This window comes from Citrus clementina, unplaced genomic scaffold, assembly GCF_000493195.1.
Source record: "Citrus clementina cultivar Clemenules unplaced genomic scaffold, Citrus_clementina_v1.0 scaffold_7, whole genome shotgun sequence".
Lineage (NCBI taxonomy): Eukaryota > Viridiplantae > Streptophyta > Magnoliopsida > Sapindales > Rutaceae > Citrus > Citrus x clementina.
In genome coordinates, this window is record NW_006262075.1 from 6,078,254 (window position 1) to 6,093,345 (window position 15,092).

The following is a 15,092-nucleotide window of genomic DNA, read 5'->3' on the forward strand; positions in this document are numbered from 1 at the left end:
TCAATAGTAATTTTTTATGCAAAATATTTGGCAATGGTTATCTTAAAACTACTTTAAAGTAGAGTATAAATCACAGCCACATACGTAAAGTGATAAATAATAAAAAAATATGTTATAATTTTAATCGTGTGATTATGAATGTGCGCTCCCTTTTCTGATAGTTTGGCTCGCTTAGAAATTTTGATAATTTACGCTTTCAAATAATCTGTTTGAAGCCCCGAATCATATATTTTAGGACAAAGTGAAAAAGTGTGATGTTTTAAAAACACTTTTATCATTATAGTTTGTGTTTGATTGAAAAAAAAATCAATATTATATTATAAAATAGAGTATAAATTAACTTAGTAGTGCATAAAAATCTATCCAAACTTTGGCTCGATGTATCATATTCATAGCCGAGGCACAGCTTGTTAAGAAGGAGAAATTTAAAATCTCAATTTGAATAATGAAGTAATGAGGTTATATAAAAATTATTATTTTTTAAATAATGAAAGCTATGGAAAAATATACCATGGTATAAAAAGAATTTTTTAAAGAGAATTATTTAGTTTGGAAGAAGTTTCTCTACATGATGAGCGATCACCTGATTACCGTGGAGGAACTCTTCTAAACTTAAAAAGTACAAAATTAATAAATTATACTTAAATTTGAGCACGTGTAGGTAATGTAATAAATTTACTCCACAACCACCGGTCAAACGCAATCTTTGTTTCCAATAGTACCATGCAAATATCACCCTCGTGCCACGCGCCTCCAAAGACGGTAATTTTACCCCCCGCTCAAACTCCACCGTTTGTCCGTACACAAGCTATTCATAAATGGGGATAAGAATATCAAGGTCCCCAAGTTCTTATTTTTTCTTAAATAACTAAATAAGGTATAATTTGTTCTTTTATTTGTGATATGTATTTATTTTATAAGTTTCGGTACGAAAAAAAAAAGAATTTATACTTACAACATAAATAAAAAATTAAAATTTTTATTTTAATTATAAGATGAGAAGTAGAATGTCACTAAACAAATGAATGATTCTCTCTTCAACTCTAATATTATAATGTGTCGTGGTTCGATATAATAAGGATACAAAATCGAACAGGCGAACACAGGGACTTATTTGGTATAGATGGATAAACTATATTCTAATTCGAGAAAATGAGAAAGTGTTAGGAAAGCCAAATGTTACAGCGTCGTAATTAGACAATTCTCACAGCGTTACTTCAATATGCGCGTGGGGATTGGTTTCATCGTACTTGGAAGTAAAGAAAAGTAAAAACACTTCGGGTTTAAACAAATCTTATGCGGATTTTGCGAGAGAAGATTGGCCATGTTAAACATAAGTAACATGTGGTTATATATAAATCCAGATTACACTCAGACTCAGTCTTGCCTGTCTATCTTTCCCCAAATAGCCGCTAAGATTTGGCCACGTCAGTATATATCCGCAAGTTTCTTGGGGGATCTCTCTGTTGTTGGCACTGTACAAGAAAGTACTGTAGAAGATAATTGAAGGGAGTCTCTCAGTTCTATTCTATCCACTTGGGTCCTACGTTGTCCATATCTCATTTGTTTAGCGTTTCTTTTATTTTCTTTTGGTCTTTTAGCTTTTCATGTTAGCTTTTAGGTGATGAGAAAGAGGGAAAGATCGGATCCTCCTCTTTTGTGGAATTCCAAAGCAACCCTTCTCTTAAGCAGAATCTATTCTTTTTGGCCACCATTTATCTATCTGTATCTGATAGCTGATATCTTCACTGTTGCTTTTTTGGCCTCTACATTCTATGTTGCCTCATTTGCTTTCGTTTTAGCTGAGACTGTGGCTCTCTGAGCGGGGCGTGTTTTTGGGAAATTATGAAATTGTGTTGTTCTTCTTGGGTGTTTGAGCTTTTGGTCTCATGGGAAGGTTTGATTTCATGAGGTGGGTTTGTTAATTGGTTGCTTGTGAATTTGTCTCGTCAGAGTTCATGTGTTCTTCTTCTTTCTTTTTGGGCTTGAGTCACAAGATTTGTTTCTTTGAAGTGGGTTGATCGTGAGCTTTACTATTCTTTTTGAGGGATGGGGATTCAGAGTGCTTAAGCAATTGAATTTGCCTTGCAAATGGAATTTTGTTGTGAATTTGGAGAAAGTTTGGTATGTGGAATTTGTTGTGAAGGACTTGAAGTATGAGGGAAGGAAAAGAAGAAGGAAAGGTGACTAGTCCTATGTTTCCTAGGCTTCATGTGAATGATAAAGAGAAAGGAGGACCAAGGGCACCTCCAAGAAACAAAATGGCTCTCTATGAACAGCTTAGCATACCCTCTCACAGGTACAGCTCTGGATCAGCACCTATGTTGCCTCTTCCACCTCCCAATGGCACCAGCTTGGTTTCTTCAATGTCGTCAAGCAATGTGAGTTTAATTCATATGGTTTTCTGATCTTAATGTGCTGAATTCACGTTTTAAATTGTCTCTCTTATATCTATGATCAATGATCTCTGTTTGATCTGCACTTCTGTAAAATTGATTGCTGAGAGCTAATCTTATGCCTTTAGCTCTCTTTAGGGAACAATTTACTCTATTTGGTAAAGGTTTCAGGTCTCTGTTTGCTAAAAATTTCAGGTTTTGCTCATATGATGCACCTTAGGAGTTTACTGAATTTCTGAATTTTCATTCGTAATGAATTGAGAAATGTGAGTTTAGGTGTGATCTCGGAACACCTTTGTATTGTTTTATTTTTCTGTCCACTTTATGCTGATTTTAGTTAGTTTCAAGGGAGCAATATTTTTCCTAATTTTTCTGGTGTCAGTCTAAGCTTTGGATTGATTTGTTCTCTACCTTTCTTGTGTGTCTGCAACTAAATGCTTATTTGAGGTCCCATGATCTGACTGCTGACGAAACATTCCATTACCTTGCGTCGGCGTTGACTCCATTAAAAGTTGCCTGTATGGTTTTGAATATACACAATTTAATGTTCTCTGCTATATTGTCTCTTTTGATTTTAATAATTGATTTGTTATTTCAGGGCGGCCATGAAAGGAGTGTGTTTACCCAACTTTGCAACTCCCCTGCACCTTCGTTTTCAGCTGAGAAGCTTCATTCTTATTCCTCCAATGGTATCAAGCTGAACAATATGATGGCAAATCAAGAAAGGAAATCAGTGAAACCTTCAAATTACCAATGTTTGAATGCCGCCGGACCTTTGTCATCAAATTCTAAAAGCAGTTCACCGAAGCCAAGTAATTTCTCCAACTTTAGGCATTTTTCATTGAGGAAGCCTGAAGATGAGGATGATTTAAGAGTTTCCTCTGCCCAGTTAGGAATATCTCCGCATTGTAGTAACAGTCAGCAGAGCAAAGATCGGAAATTTAAGCAGAAGAAACGATCTGCTTTAGGAGATATCAAGTCCAGACCACGTACGAGGAACCAGAATGATGAGGACACTCCTCAGACAAGTCCGGACCCTGTGGATAATTATACTTCAATCCCATTGAATAGAGATAGAGATTTGGCAGATGTGTCTTCCATCCGCCCATCTAAAGTTAGGCATCTGGAATCATTGAAGAGAGCACATTCATCTTTAAACCAAGAAAATAGAAGTAGTTCAATGGAAACCCTTAACAGTTTACACAGTACCAATTCAAGGTTACATCAAGAATGTGTGGCTTTGAGGGATGAAGTGGCCCATAATTATAGCCTTCTGATGGAAACTGCCATGGATATAGACAAGGACAATGCTTTCAAGGTGAGAAAGGAATCATGTTTGAGGCCGTCGCTTGGAGATGATAATAGCAGTCCTAAAGAGCTTGAAAATGTTGAATGTCATGAAGACAAGAATGAGAGGTCTGTGCAGGTGAGAGAAGTAGACAAACAAGATAATGTTTCCAACACCTATATGGTGGGCTCAGTATCAGCTTTGGCTGTATCCCCAGATGATGTTGTGGGAGTCATAGGTGAGAAACAATTTTGGAAAGCTAGAAGAGCTATCATCGAGTAAGTATTGCATCTCAAGAGCATCACATGATTGAGTAGTTGCTTTTTCTTGTGATTATGATTATCTTCAAATGATTGACTGGTTGCTTTTTGTGTGATTATGATTATCTTCATATTATATTACCTATAAGTCGATTCCTCACATCAGAATATATTGTTTCCACATCTGAGCAGCATTATGTTTAGATTGGTTTCCGAACTTTATATTTTAGGTGTTCATAGGCTTCTGGTGAACTCTAGACCATGTGGATATGTGCAAGCAAACTTTCAGGCTCTGTGAATTCAGTGTAGTCTTCAATGAGTTTCCTAAGCAGGAGGGAGTCAAGGTCTATTCTTCTTTCTAAAATTGAATAAATAGTTATTGACTCTTATTGCCCAATAAATGGTAGGAATTAGGAACAGTGCAGGCCCACTCCAAAGCAGACTGTCTTAGCGGCCGTTGATCAGATATATTGCATATAGCAAACTTTGTAAGCCTATGCCTTCTGTTAATTCGTAAACTTTTAGTATTTGATGGATTTGTGGTCTCCTTTTATAAACTGTCGGACTCCCTTCTCTAGTTATGAAGTATTATTATATCTGAAATAACCCTTTCCTGATGTAGTCAGTTTCTGCTTGTGACAGATAAAATAATCTGAATTTTATTGTTCTTAATCTAATTTGGTTTTTTGATAATATTTCACCAATTCACTAAACATTCATTAACATTAAGTGTTTGAATAAACTTTTACTGTGTTTTTTTTTTTCCTCAGTCAACAAAGGGTCTTCACTTTGCAAGTATTTGAATTGCATAGACTACTGAAGGTAAGTTGTAATTCCTGGTCAAGTTTCTCTGCTTTCTTTGCAATAAGATTCATTCATGTTTCTGCTTTCTCTTCTACAAAGGTACAAAAGAAAAACCATGCATAATGTTTAATTGCAACAGGTACAAAGATTGATCGCCAGATCTCCAAATTTGCTGCTTGAAGACAACCTCTGTGTAGGCAAACCTCCTTTAAACACCTGTCAAGCTAAGTTGCGATCACTGCCCTGCATTGTGAAGGCAAAAAATTATTCCCCAAATCCAGATCCCGGTAGTCAATGTGCCGATGACAATGCAGTTGCTAATATTCCGCATCCTTTTATCAATAATGACTCAAGCAAAGGATTTGTATCTCAACAATCAAATAATGGGTCTTGTTCTGGGAATGTACCTCCTGCACCTGGTGCTAACTCGAAGAATATCAAACAGACTCCATGGTGTTTCCCACCAACTGGAAATCAGTGGTTAGTTTCTGTGATGTCCCCTTCTGAAGGACTTGTTTACAAGCCCTATACAGGGCCATGTCCTCCAACCACAGGTTTTGTGGCACCATTCTATGGCAGCTGCAGTCCAGTGAGCTTAAATCCCACAGGCGCTGACTTCTTGAACACGGCTTATGGTGTTCCAGCATCTCACCAAGAAGGGATTGGAATTCTTCCGACCACCCCTCCTTTGGGTCAGACTGGCTTTCCACCATATGGCATGCCAGTCATGAATCAGTCTATTTCTGGCACAGCTGTTGATCAAATGATCCCATTTCCTCCAAAAGACCAGTCAAAGGACAATCATTTATCAATGGTGGACATTAACTTCATGATACCCCATCAAAGTTCACGTAACATGTCAAGCCAGATGAATCGAGTGATAACAAGCTGTCTTGAAAAATTTCAGGCTTCTAAAGAGAGTGAGGTACAGGCAAGTACTGCTAGTAGTCCCTCTGAAAGGGCTAAGGGGGATGCACTCCCTCTGTTCCCTATGGCACCAATAGTTCAAGCATCAGATCAAAATGATCAAACTGGTGAGCAGCAGGCACGGGTGATTAAGGTTGTTCCTTGCAACCCTAGATTAGCAACAGAATCAGCTGCTCGAATTTTCCGGTCCATACAGGAAGAGAGAAAACAGTATGATTAATTTTACCTGCATTTACTTCATTTCCAGTCCTGATGAAACATGGAGTATGAAATGACTGTCTTAAATTATCAAACTCTTACGAACTTGTACCCAGTAGTCCTATGTTGAAAAGATGTAAATATAATTCTTAATGAGTGATAAACTGTTCATGCTTTAGGTACTGTCACCACCCAATTTGTACCATTAGAATGGAGAGGCAGGCTAATATTCCCATTTTAATTTGTTGTACATATATCAATTACGTGCCAAACAAAAATCCAGTTGTCAGCCGTCGGTTTACACTGATTCGGATTACTTCTCTATTTCATCAAGGAAATAAAGCACCAAAGCATTAATGAAAGGAATTCTACTGGAACTAGGAATGCCACATGAAATGAAACACCAACACCAATGCTTACGCAACTAGGAATAATTTGTATAAAAGGATTAGGAAATCAAAACTAGATTGGGAATACATGTCATCATCTATATATATATACACACACACACACACACTCACACTCTTAAATCCAACATCTCCAGTCAGAAGAGACCATGAGATGGCTCTTAACTTCGATTTCAACCGCTTCCACCCGAGCCCCTATATTCGCCTACCAAATCGTTTGCAGTTTCAAGATTTGCCAAATCCCTTTCTTCTTCAAGGTTTTGAATATTATGTTGTAATAGATTTTGAAGCGACGTGCGACAAAGAAAGAAATCTTCATCCACAGGAAATAATTGAATTTCCATCCGTGGTGGTGAGTGGTGTAAGCGGAGAGATTATAGCATGTTTTCAAACTTATGTGCGGCCAACTTTTGAACCCTTATTGACTGATTTTTGCAAAGAATTGACAGGAATTCAACAGCACCAAGTTGACAATGGCACTACTCTCGGGGAGGCTTTATATTTTCACGATAAATGGCTTTTGCAAATGGGTTTAAACAACACCAACTTTTCTGTGGTGACATGGTCAGATTGGGACTGTCAGGTAATGCTGGAATCGGAATGCCGAATCAAGAAGATTCAAAAGCCTGCTTATTTCAACCAATGGATCAACTTAAGGGTTCCATTCAGCAAGGTTTTTGGCGACGTGAGATGCAATCTGAAGGAGGCCGTTGAGCTAGCTGGACTTATTTGGCAGGGTCGTGTTCACTGTGGCCTTGATGATGCCATTAATATTGCTAGATTACTCTCCGTCATCATGAGAAGGGGATTCAAATTCTCCATCACTAAGTCTTTGACGCCACAAGCAAATCCAAATTGTCTGACATGGAACCGGCACCAGTTTCTTGAGCCACAAGCTATGCATACTCCTCCACATACTTCACTTATACAAGAATTTGAAGATTGTCGATACTGTTACTGTGGAACAAAAAGCATAAAAAAGGTGATTCAAAGACCGGGACCAAAGCGAGGGAGCTTCTTTTTTGGATGCGGGAACTGGACGCCTAATAGGGGTGCTTGTTGCAATTATTTTCAATGGGCTACTACTTCTTAGCTCAAAAAGTGCTTAATGAAATGAATTTTCTCTCTGTTTATTGGTGCTTGTAATTGGATAATGGGTATTACGTATAACCAGTGAATCCATGGCCAATTATTTAACTCCTTAATCTTAACCATGTAAATAGAATAAATGCATCTGCAAACTTTAGTGATAATTAATTCTGCTTTGATATTATTTAGTAATAACATGCATGAAACGCAACTTTACATTGACAAGGACACTTTCACGGGCACTTATCTGAATATCCTGGACCTCCAAAATAAAATGAGATACCGTCGCCCTCGTATTTTGCAAAACGTAAATCGTAGCAGGGAGGTTTTGTCACATAAACCTGAAGATCTTCGGGATCTCTCATATTGCCAGACTCATCAACGTATCCTATTTTCTCGAAAAAACAAGCTTTTCCAAAGGATTCTTCGGGAAAATGGCCACTGCCCATTTGAGTTGAAGTGTGGTGTCCCGCAAATTCGCTATTTGTTATCTCCCCTCCCCAATTTATCTCAGTTGAACAGTCAGCTAAACTTGTGAAGATGGAGCCTGGCCAATACCCTATTAACTGGTCTTGCATTAGAAGCCACCAATTCCCACTGCTCTTATCCTGAAATAACAATTGTTGACTTTCATCTTACATATATATAATATTCTAAGGAAAATGATCAAAATCCGTGTTTGCAGAAATTAATCATTTTTCTCCTCATGTTTCAAACTCCCTTGCTCTAAAAGGATTATGTTAATTTTTTAATTTTTAATTTTATTATTTTACCCCTACAATCAAACTTATGCTTTTTTTTTTTTTCTCTTTTTTGTGCTTATTAATCAATCGCTAGCAACTAACTGCGCGAATGTCAGCAATTAATCAGTAGAAGAAAGAAAAAAACATTCAAAAAAAAAAAGTAAAAGAAAGAAAGAAAGATAGAAGTAGTCACGTCTGATTCTAGAAGGAAAATAATAAAAGAGACACAAAATAAATTGAATAAAAATACAATTTTTTTAACAACACAATTGATCATTTTCTTTAATTCTTTTATATGTCACCAATTCCAACTTGAATTTGTGTATAAACAGAACTTGAATTAAAACTGAATTAACGAGATTAATTACCTTGGTTATGGTGATGATAATTTCAAATTGCTCAGCACCATATCGGGAAACCGGTTCCACCGCAGCACCAAGGCTAATTTGGGTGGTAGTTTGCACAAAACCAGGGCAAACAAGATTGTAGCAACCTGTGCTACGGTAGTCATCCCTCTAACAACCACATGATAGTTAACATATTCATAAAGCAAGTTATTAAGAAACTAATAATATGTTCATTTGTGATAAATATAATGGAAGGACTCAAATATACTTACAGTCCAGTATGTGAACAATCTTGTCTTATTCTCACCATTGTTAACCTGGATTAACCATGATGAATTATTATGTTACTGATTGTTCTCTCAAATTTAATTGAATTTTTAAAATTTAATTGGCTGATCCAGCTTACCAACCATCCAACCTCCATAGAATTCGCTTCATCTCCTTCACCTGACCCAACCCAAATTTGTGCGAAACTGAATTCTCCTTGGTATGTTGCGGGGTTCCATACGTTGATTGTTGCGCGAGCACCATAGTACTGCCCACCAACTAGGGCCACTAGTGCATACTAATTCATATATATTTGTGTTTAGTTTTCTTTTAAGCAAATATAGAAGATAAAATCAGTAGGCAGACACAAAAATTAGCTAGTGAAATTATATATAATAAATAAAAAATTAATATAAAGCTGAATGTGACCTCATGACCAGGGGGAGCACTGAAATCATTGGCCTGTTTCTTTTGCGAAACTGTTGGGTAGCTGCGACGACGACGATTAGAATGTGGTGTTCTTAATATGGGGATAGTTCCTTCAGGGCATTCTCCATTCTTGTGCCAACTTTGAAAGAGTATATTGTGGTTGTTTTCTGATTCAGTTCCGCTTGAATGCACATGGGGTTTCATCTATGAATTTGGAGAAAAAAAAAAACATTGGACAAATTCGATTAATTAGAAATGATTCTAAAATTACGTAATCCTTATGTATATATGTACTAAGTACTAACCTGTATGGTGTGATTTTTCAGAAGTGGATGATTAAAAGCAGGTTGTTTGTTGATATCCACACAGTCAATCACATCACCATCTTCACTCTGCAAACATATTTATAATAATACGACTTGAAGCTTTCAAAATTCATAACCTTTGGTCCTTGAACCAGCATAATAAGAATATATTAAAGGAGGAATTAAGTTCATGTATGCAATAAATTTAATAACCTTAATGGTTTTGACCGTTCCCTCATGCATGAGCAGCTCTCTATTTTTCATGAATTCGACCCTTCTGCCTTCAACAAATAGGATCAACATGTGAAATAGCATTATTAACACAAATTTGCATTTGGCACTCTTATCATTCCTATCATCCATTGTTGAACTTCAATAGTTTTATTTTTTTTCTGATTTAACTTTCTGATGAAAATTTTCACCATTTGGGCCAAGTATTTATTCTCCTACTCATCTTGTTTGTATGCTAGGTAAAGTTAGGAATCATACAATTACGTAGCATGTTTGGATATCTAACTCTATATTTAATTATATAACAAGAAAAAAAAAGAAATAAATTCTATAATTTTGTTCATCCAATATGTCTATATTCACGACTTTTCTTTTATTATTGGAAACTAATAAACTGATGTAATTAATTAAAACAGAATTAGATATATAGTGTCAATGAGTCACCTCTTTATCTACTTAATTTATTCCGTCCGTTGATAAAATCTCCTTTCTTTAGTCTCTTAATTCATGCTGATAGCTTGATTTATCACCAATTCCATGATTTAATTTTATTAGACCACTTAATTTGAAAGTTTCATGTGCCACATACATTTCAACCACATTAATAACATATTCTTTAGGTATTTGTAGGAAGACGACCAATTAAGACTTTTCATCATAAGACATATCTTATCATTTTGACTTGACATATACTAATCACAAAAAATTATGAATAAAATAAAATATACTTCCACGTAAAACTCAAATCCTTGATAAGGTATGGAGGTGTTCATAGATCACCACACAACCAATCAATGATTTGTGATATTGATCTTAGTGCATATATTTGTTACAAGATGGACTTTTTCTATTGAGTTTTTTTTGAAATATTTTTATATATAATGTCTTAAAATTTTTTATTTTGTTTTTATTTTTTTCTGAAACAAAAATTCCTAGGCATTTAAAGTGGGGCCAGAAAGCTCTGACATCACACTAATTAGAGGGTTGAAACTGCAAAATAAGCAAATAAAAATAAGAAGAACAAGAATGGTTAACAAAATTTTTGGGATGATAGGTGCATTTCGGGGTACTATGAAATAGTGGGAGGTTCTAGAGATTTTACCTATTAAACCCATGATCACCTGCATATATTTCTTTTTAATTTAAATCCATGATAATCTAAGTTATGTGAGACTTTAAAGATTTTGTATTCTTATGCAACATGTGCTTTTACAACTGTGTGTATAGTTAAGATCTTATTATGTACAAAATAGCTAATAGTAATAAAATTTATACTTGAGTATAACTTAGATATAATTACTGGTGAATTATTAGTATGCAAATAACAATCAATAACGTGAGATAGAATGGCTCTTGACAGCCTCCAAAGAAACCCCCTTTTCCCGAATTACCCCTTTCGTCTTCCTCAGCCAAATCCTTTTCTTCCGCAAAAGCTTCAGGATTTTGATTACTTTGTAGTTGTCGACTTCGAGGCCACGTGTGACAAAAAGATTCCACACCCACAGGAAATAATAGAATTTCCTTCGGTTATAGTAAGTGGTGTCACTGGACAGATTACAGTCTGTTTTCAAATTTACGTACGCCCAACTCACAATAAATTGCCTACGGAATTCTACAAGGAGCTGACAGGAATTCAGCAGCATCAAGTTGACAAGGCATTTTTCTTGGCGAGGCATTATTTTTACATGATAATTGGCAGCAGCACATGGGCGTTACGCCCACCAACTTTGCTGTGGTGACGTGGTCAGATTGGGATTGTCAAGTCATGCTGGAATCCGAATGCCGCTTCAAGAACATTCCAAAGCCTTCTTATTTCAACCGTTGGATCAACTTGAGGGTTCCATTCAGCAAAGTTTTTGGCGACGTGAGGGGCAATTTGAAAGAGGCTGTTGAGCTGGCTGGCATTGTTTGGCACGGCCGTGTTCACTGTGGCCTTGATGACTCCATAAATATTGCAAGTAAGCCTGCTTATTTCAACCGTTGGATCAACTTGAGGGTTCCATTCAGCAAGGTTTTTGGCGACGTGAGGTGCAATTTGAAAGAGGCTGTTGAGCTGGCTGGCATTGTTTGGCACGGCCGTGTTCACTGTGGCCTTGATGACTCCATAAATATTGCAAGTAAGCCTGCTTATTTCAACCGTTGGATCAACTTGAGGGTTCCAATCAGCAAGGTTTTTGCCGACATGAGGTGAAATTTGAAAGAGGCTGTTGAGCTTGTTTGGCACGGCCGTGCTCACTGGGGCCTTGATGACTCCATAAACATGGCAAGATTTCTTGCAGTCATCATGCAGAGGGGATTTAAATTCTCAATTACTAAATCTTTGACGCCGCCGCAAGATATTACTCAGGATTCTATGATGACGTGGAATCGTCATCATCAGTTTCTTGTGCGGCAGCGCAAGTGCACTTTTCAGCATACTTCTCGTGATCCAGCAGAAGTTGAATAATTTCGGTATTGCTTCTGTGGAGCCAAAAGCTTCAAGAAGATAATTCGAAAGCCAGGACCAAAGTGTGGAAGCTTCTTTTTCGGATGTGGGAACTTGACGCCTAACAAGGGTGCTTGGTGCAATTATTTTCATTCGGCCACCGCTTGATTATATAATTTACTCAATTTTCAGTTTTGTTTAATGCCTATAATTAATTAATTAATTAATTAAGGTTGGGATGTTAATTCTTCAATTACTTAGTGTCAATCAAGCCTCTCTCTCGTATTGAGGTGTATTTAATTTATGCAATCTTTCTTTCATTTTCTGTTTAAACTTCAGAAGCATACATGTATGCTTTCTACAACTTGATAATTTTGGAGAGAATATATATTTTGACTGATTATTTAACTTCTACTATTGACTTTGAGAGAGACTAGACCAATAAGACCTTAAATAAAAATAAATAAAGTTAAAAGTGAATTTTTCTAACTTACCCTAAATTTTTTTCACATGCTTTAACCATTTCATTTTATATATGAAGAAACCCACATTGTTAATTATACCATTAATTTCTGAAAAAAAATGTACCTATTTTTTGGGGTCTCCTTTTCAAATCATAAGGTACAACCACACAACTAGTTATTGCAAAAACGAATAATAAAGACACTTCCGATGTTATTTAGTAATGAGAAGCTAGTAGTACAACTTTATTCAATTGATGATACATATTACTTTCATTGGCAATTTGCTGAATATCCAGGACCTCCAAAATAAAAGAAGACACCAAACTTGTTATCTTTTCCTGTACGTAAATCGTAGCAGGGGGGTCTTGTCACAAAAGGTTCAAGATTTTCAGGATCTTTGACATTGTTACCTTCATCAAAGTATCCAAGTTTTGTGAAAAAACTAGCTTTCCCGTAGGCTTCATTAGGAAAATGGCCACTTCCCATTTGAGTTGAAGTGTGATGACCATTAGGTTGGTTATTGACTATCTCTCCTCCCCAAGATATAGCATCAGAAGTGCCGGCTAAATGTGTAAAGATGGAGCTTGGCCAATACCCTACTAACTGGTCTTGCACTTGCAGCCACCAATTTCCATCATTATTATTGAACTGATCAAAGAAGAAAAACAAAATCAATGCAGTCAGTCTCTCCCTAATGGTATTGGGGTTTAATTTAATCCACAGTTAACATTCCTTTTTGCGTTGTCCTAGTAAAATTAACAGACATGAGAATGAGAATAACTGTTACTACGTGCCTTATGTATGACAATGGATATGTCACGTTGCTCCCCACCATACTTCGAAACAGGTTCTATAGACCCACCGAGGGCTATATTTTTGTTTGTTTGCACAAAACCAGGGCAATCAAGATTGTAGCAACCTGTGCTTTGGTAGCCATCACTCTAACAACCATAAGAAAACGTGTTAGCAAAAATTTATAAGCAATTAATCTAGTCATATTCTCTCCCCCCCTCTCTCTCTCTCTCTCTCTCTCTATATATACACACACACACACACACACACACACACACACGTAGCAATTTAAGAATTTTTTCAATTTTTAATATGGAACTGAGGAATGATCAAATCTACTTACAGTCCAATATATGAACAATCTTGTTTTCTTCTCGCCATTGTTAACCTGAAATCATGAATTATTTCCTTAGTAAACATTCAAACAGGACTTGAATTTTTGGTCAATTTATATTTAGTTTTAACTATTAAAATCATATGAAGTCTGAACTCCGCTTTCCCTAGGAAATTTAATTAATATTTCCACACGTGCTATAAATATGCAATCTGTATGCATGTTTCATTGGCTGAAGCTTAATTACCGTCCATCCAGCCTCTAAAGAATTCAACTCATTTCCATCGCCGGCCAAAACCCAAATTTGAGCGATACTGAGTTCTCCGAAATTTGTTAGAGGGTTCCAAACGTTGATTGTAGCACGAGCACCATAGTAATTCCCATCAACTGCAGAAACTTGTGCATACTGATAATCATATATGTTTTTAGTATTTTTTTTTCATACAAAAAGAAGATGAAATTGTTAGATACAATTAAAAGATCTTAAAAGTATAATTAAGTGAAAAATCATTATAATTAAAGTTAAATTCTGACCTCATGATTAGAGGGATTATTGACATCGTTTAGCTGTGCTACTTTCTTGTGCAAAAATGCTGGGTAGCTGCGTCGACTATGATTAAAATTCTGTGTTCTTCTCAGTAGGGGGACAGTTCCTTCGGGGCATTCGCCATTCTTATGCCAACTTTGAAAGAGCATATTCGGATTGTTTTCTGCTTCATCGATTCCTCTTGATTGTGCATGGGGTTTAATCTATGAATTTAAAAGACAAAAATTTTATTTTTCGAACCATTTAATTAGAAATCTTTAATGCAAATTTTATGTACTAACCTGTACGGTGTGATTTTTCAGCAGTGGGTGATTAAAAGCAGGTTGTTTTCTTATGTCCACACAGTCAATCACATCACCATCTTCGCTCTGCAAAAATATAACTCAATTTGAGCTTTGAAAATTTATAACCTTAAACAAAAATTGAAAAAAAAAGAATGTTAATAACCTCAATGGTTTTGACTGTTCCCTCGTGCATGGGCAACTCTCTTTTTTTCATGAATTGATCAACTCCTCTTCCATCAACAAATGTTATCAACATGTGAGAAAGCAGTATTAAGAAAAATTTGTAGTCTCCAAGTTTGATACTCTTATCATTCCAATCAGCCATGTTGAACTTTAATTTTTTTTGCAAACTTAATTTTCTTGTGATAAAATCGGGCCATTGGGCGTTACTATTTATTCACCAATCGGTTTTGTTTGTTCTTCATAGATAAGTTAAGAATAATTGGAAGTGCTTAACTTACTAATTATGCTTGGATGTCCGTCGCTGTATCATTTTATAAAAAGGAAACCAACACTAACAAAATAATGGATCCTCACTGTAATTGTATGTAGACA

At 36.1% G+C, this 15,092-nt stretch overlaps 4 protein-coding genes and 1 pseudogene across 5 annotated transcripts; 3 read left to right on the plus strand and 2 right to left on the minus strand.

Moving 5' to 3' along the window:
* The first annotated feature begins 1,490 nt into the window (after nucleotides 1-1,490).
* LOC18036069 (ELF3-like protein 2) lies at nucleotides 1,491-6,051 on the plus strand. The gene is made up of 4 exons (XM_006426386.2): nucleotides 1,491-2,381; nucleotides 2,995-3,962; nucleotides 4,715-4,766; nucleotides 4,888-6,051. Exons 1-4 carry the CDS (start codon nucleotides 2,157-2,159, stop codon nucleotides 5,893-5,895), a joined length of 2,253 nt encoding a protein of 750 aa, XP_006426449.1. The 5' UTR covers nucleotides 1,491-2,156; the 3' UTR covers nucleotides 5,896-6,051.
* A 150-nt stretch (nucleotides 6,052-6,201) lies between these two features.
* On the plus strand, nucleotides 6,202-7,413 carry LOC18036070 (ERI1 exoribonuclease 3). Of its 2 annotated transcripts, XM_024180087.1 has the most exons (2): nucleotides 6,552-6,632; nucleotides 6,721-7,413. In XM_024180087.1, the coding sequence occupies exon 2, from the start codon at nucleotides 6,807-6,809 to the stop codon at nucleotides 7,371-7,373; it is 567 nt and encodes a 188-aa protein (XP_024035855.1). In that variant the 5' UTR covers nucleotides 6,552-6,632; nucleotides 6,721-6,806; the 3' UTR covers nucleotides 7,374-7,413. The 2 variants fall into 2 exon arrangements, with proteins under 2 accessions (XP_006426450.1, XP_024035855.1); XM_006426387.2 differs by having other exon boundaries at nucleotides 6,202-7,413.
* A 189-nt stretch (nucleotides 7,414-7,602) lies between these two features.
* Nucleotides 7,603-9,766, minus strand: LOC18035703. Its single transcript, XM_006426388.2, has 7 exons — nucleotides 9,674-9,766; nucleotides 9,461-9,547; nucleotides 9,156-9,359; nucleotides 8,866-9,024; nucleotides 8,732-8,776; nucleotides 8,481-8,627; nucleotides 7,603-7,977 (listed from the first exon to the last, which is right to left on the minus strand). Exons 1-7 carry the CDS (start codon nucleotides 9,761-9,763, stop codon nucleotides 7,603-7,605), a joined length of 1,107 nt encoding a protein of 368 aa, XP_006426451.2. The 5' UTR covers nucleotides 9,764-9,766.
* Nucleotides 9,767-11,037: 1,271 nt separating this feature from the next.
* On the plus strand, nucleotides 11,038-12,284 carry LOC18037633 (annotated as a pseudogene).
* A 566-nt stretch (nucleotides 12,285-12,850) lies between these two features.
* LOC18037634 lies at nucleotides 12,851-14,862 on the minus strand. Its single transcript, XM_024180449.1, has 7 exons — nucleotides 14,701-14,862; nucleotides 14,535-14,621; nucleotides 14,241-14,456; nucleotides 13,954-14,112; nucleotides 13,716-13,760; nucleotides 13,345-13,521; nucleotides 12,851-13,228 (listed from the first exon to the last, which is right to left on the minus strand). Exons 1-7 carry the CDS (start codon nucleotides 14,860-14,862, stop codon nucleotides 12,851-12,853), a joined length of 1,224 nt encoding a protein of 407 aa, XP_024036217.1.
* Nucleotides 14,863-15,092: the final 230 nt, after the last annotated feature.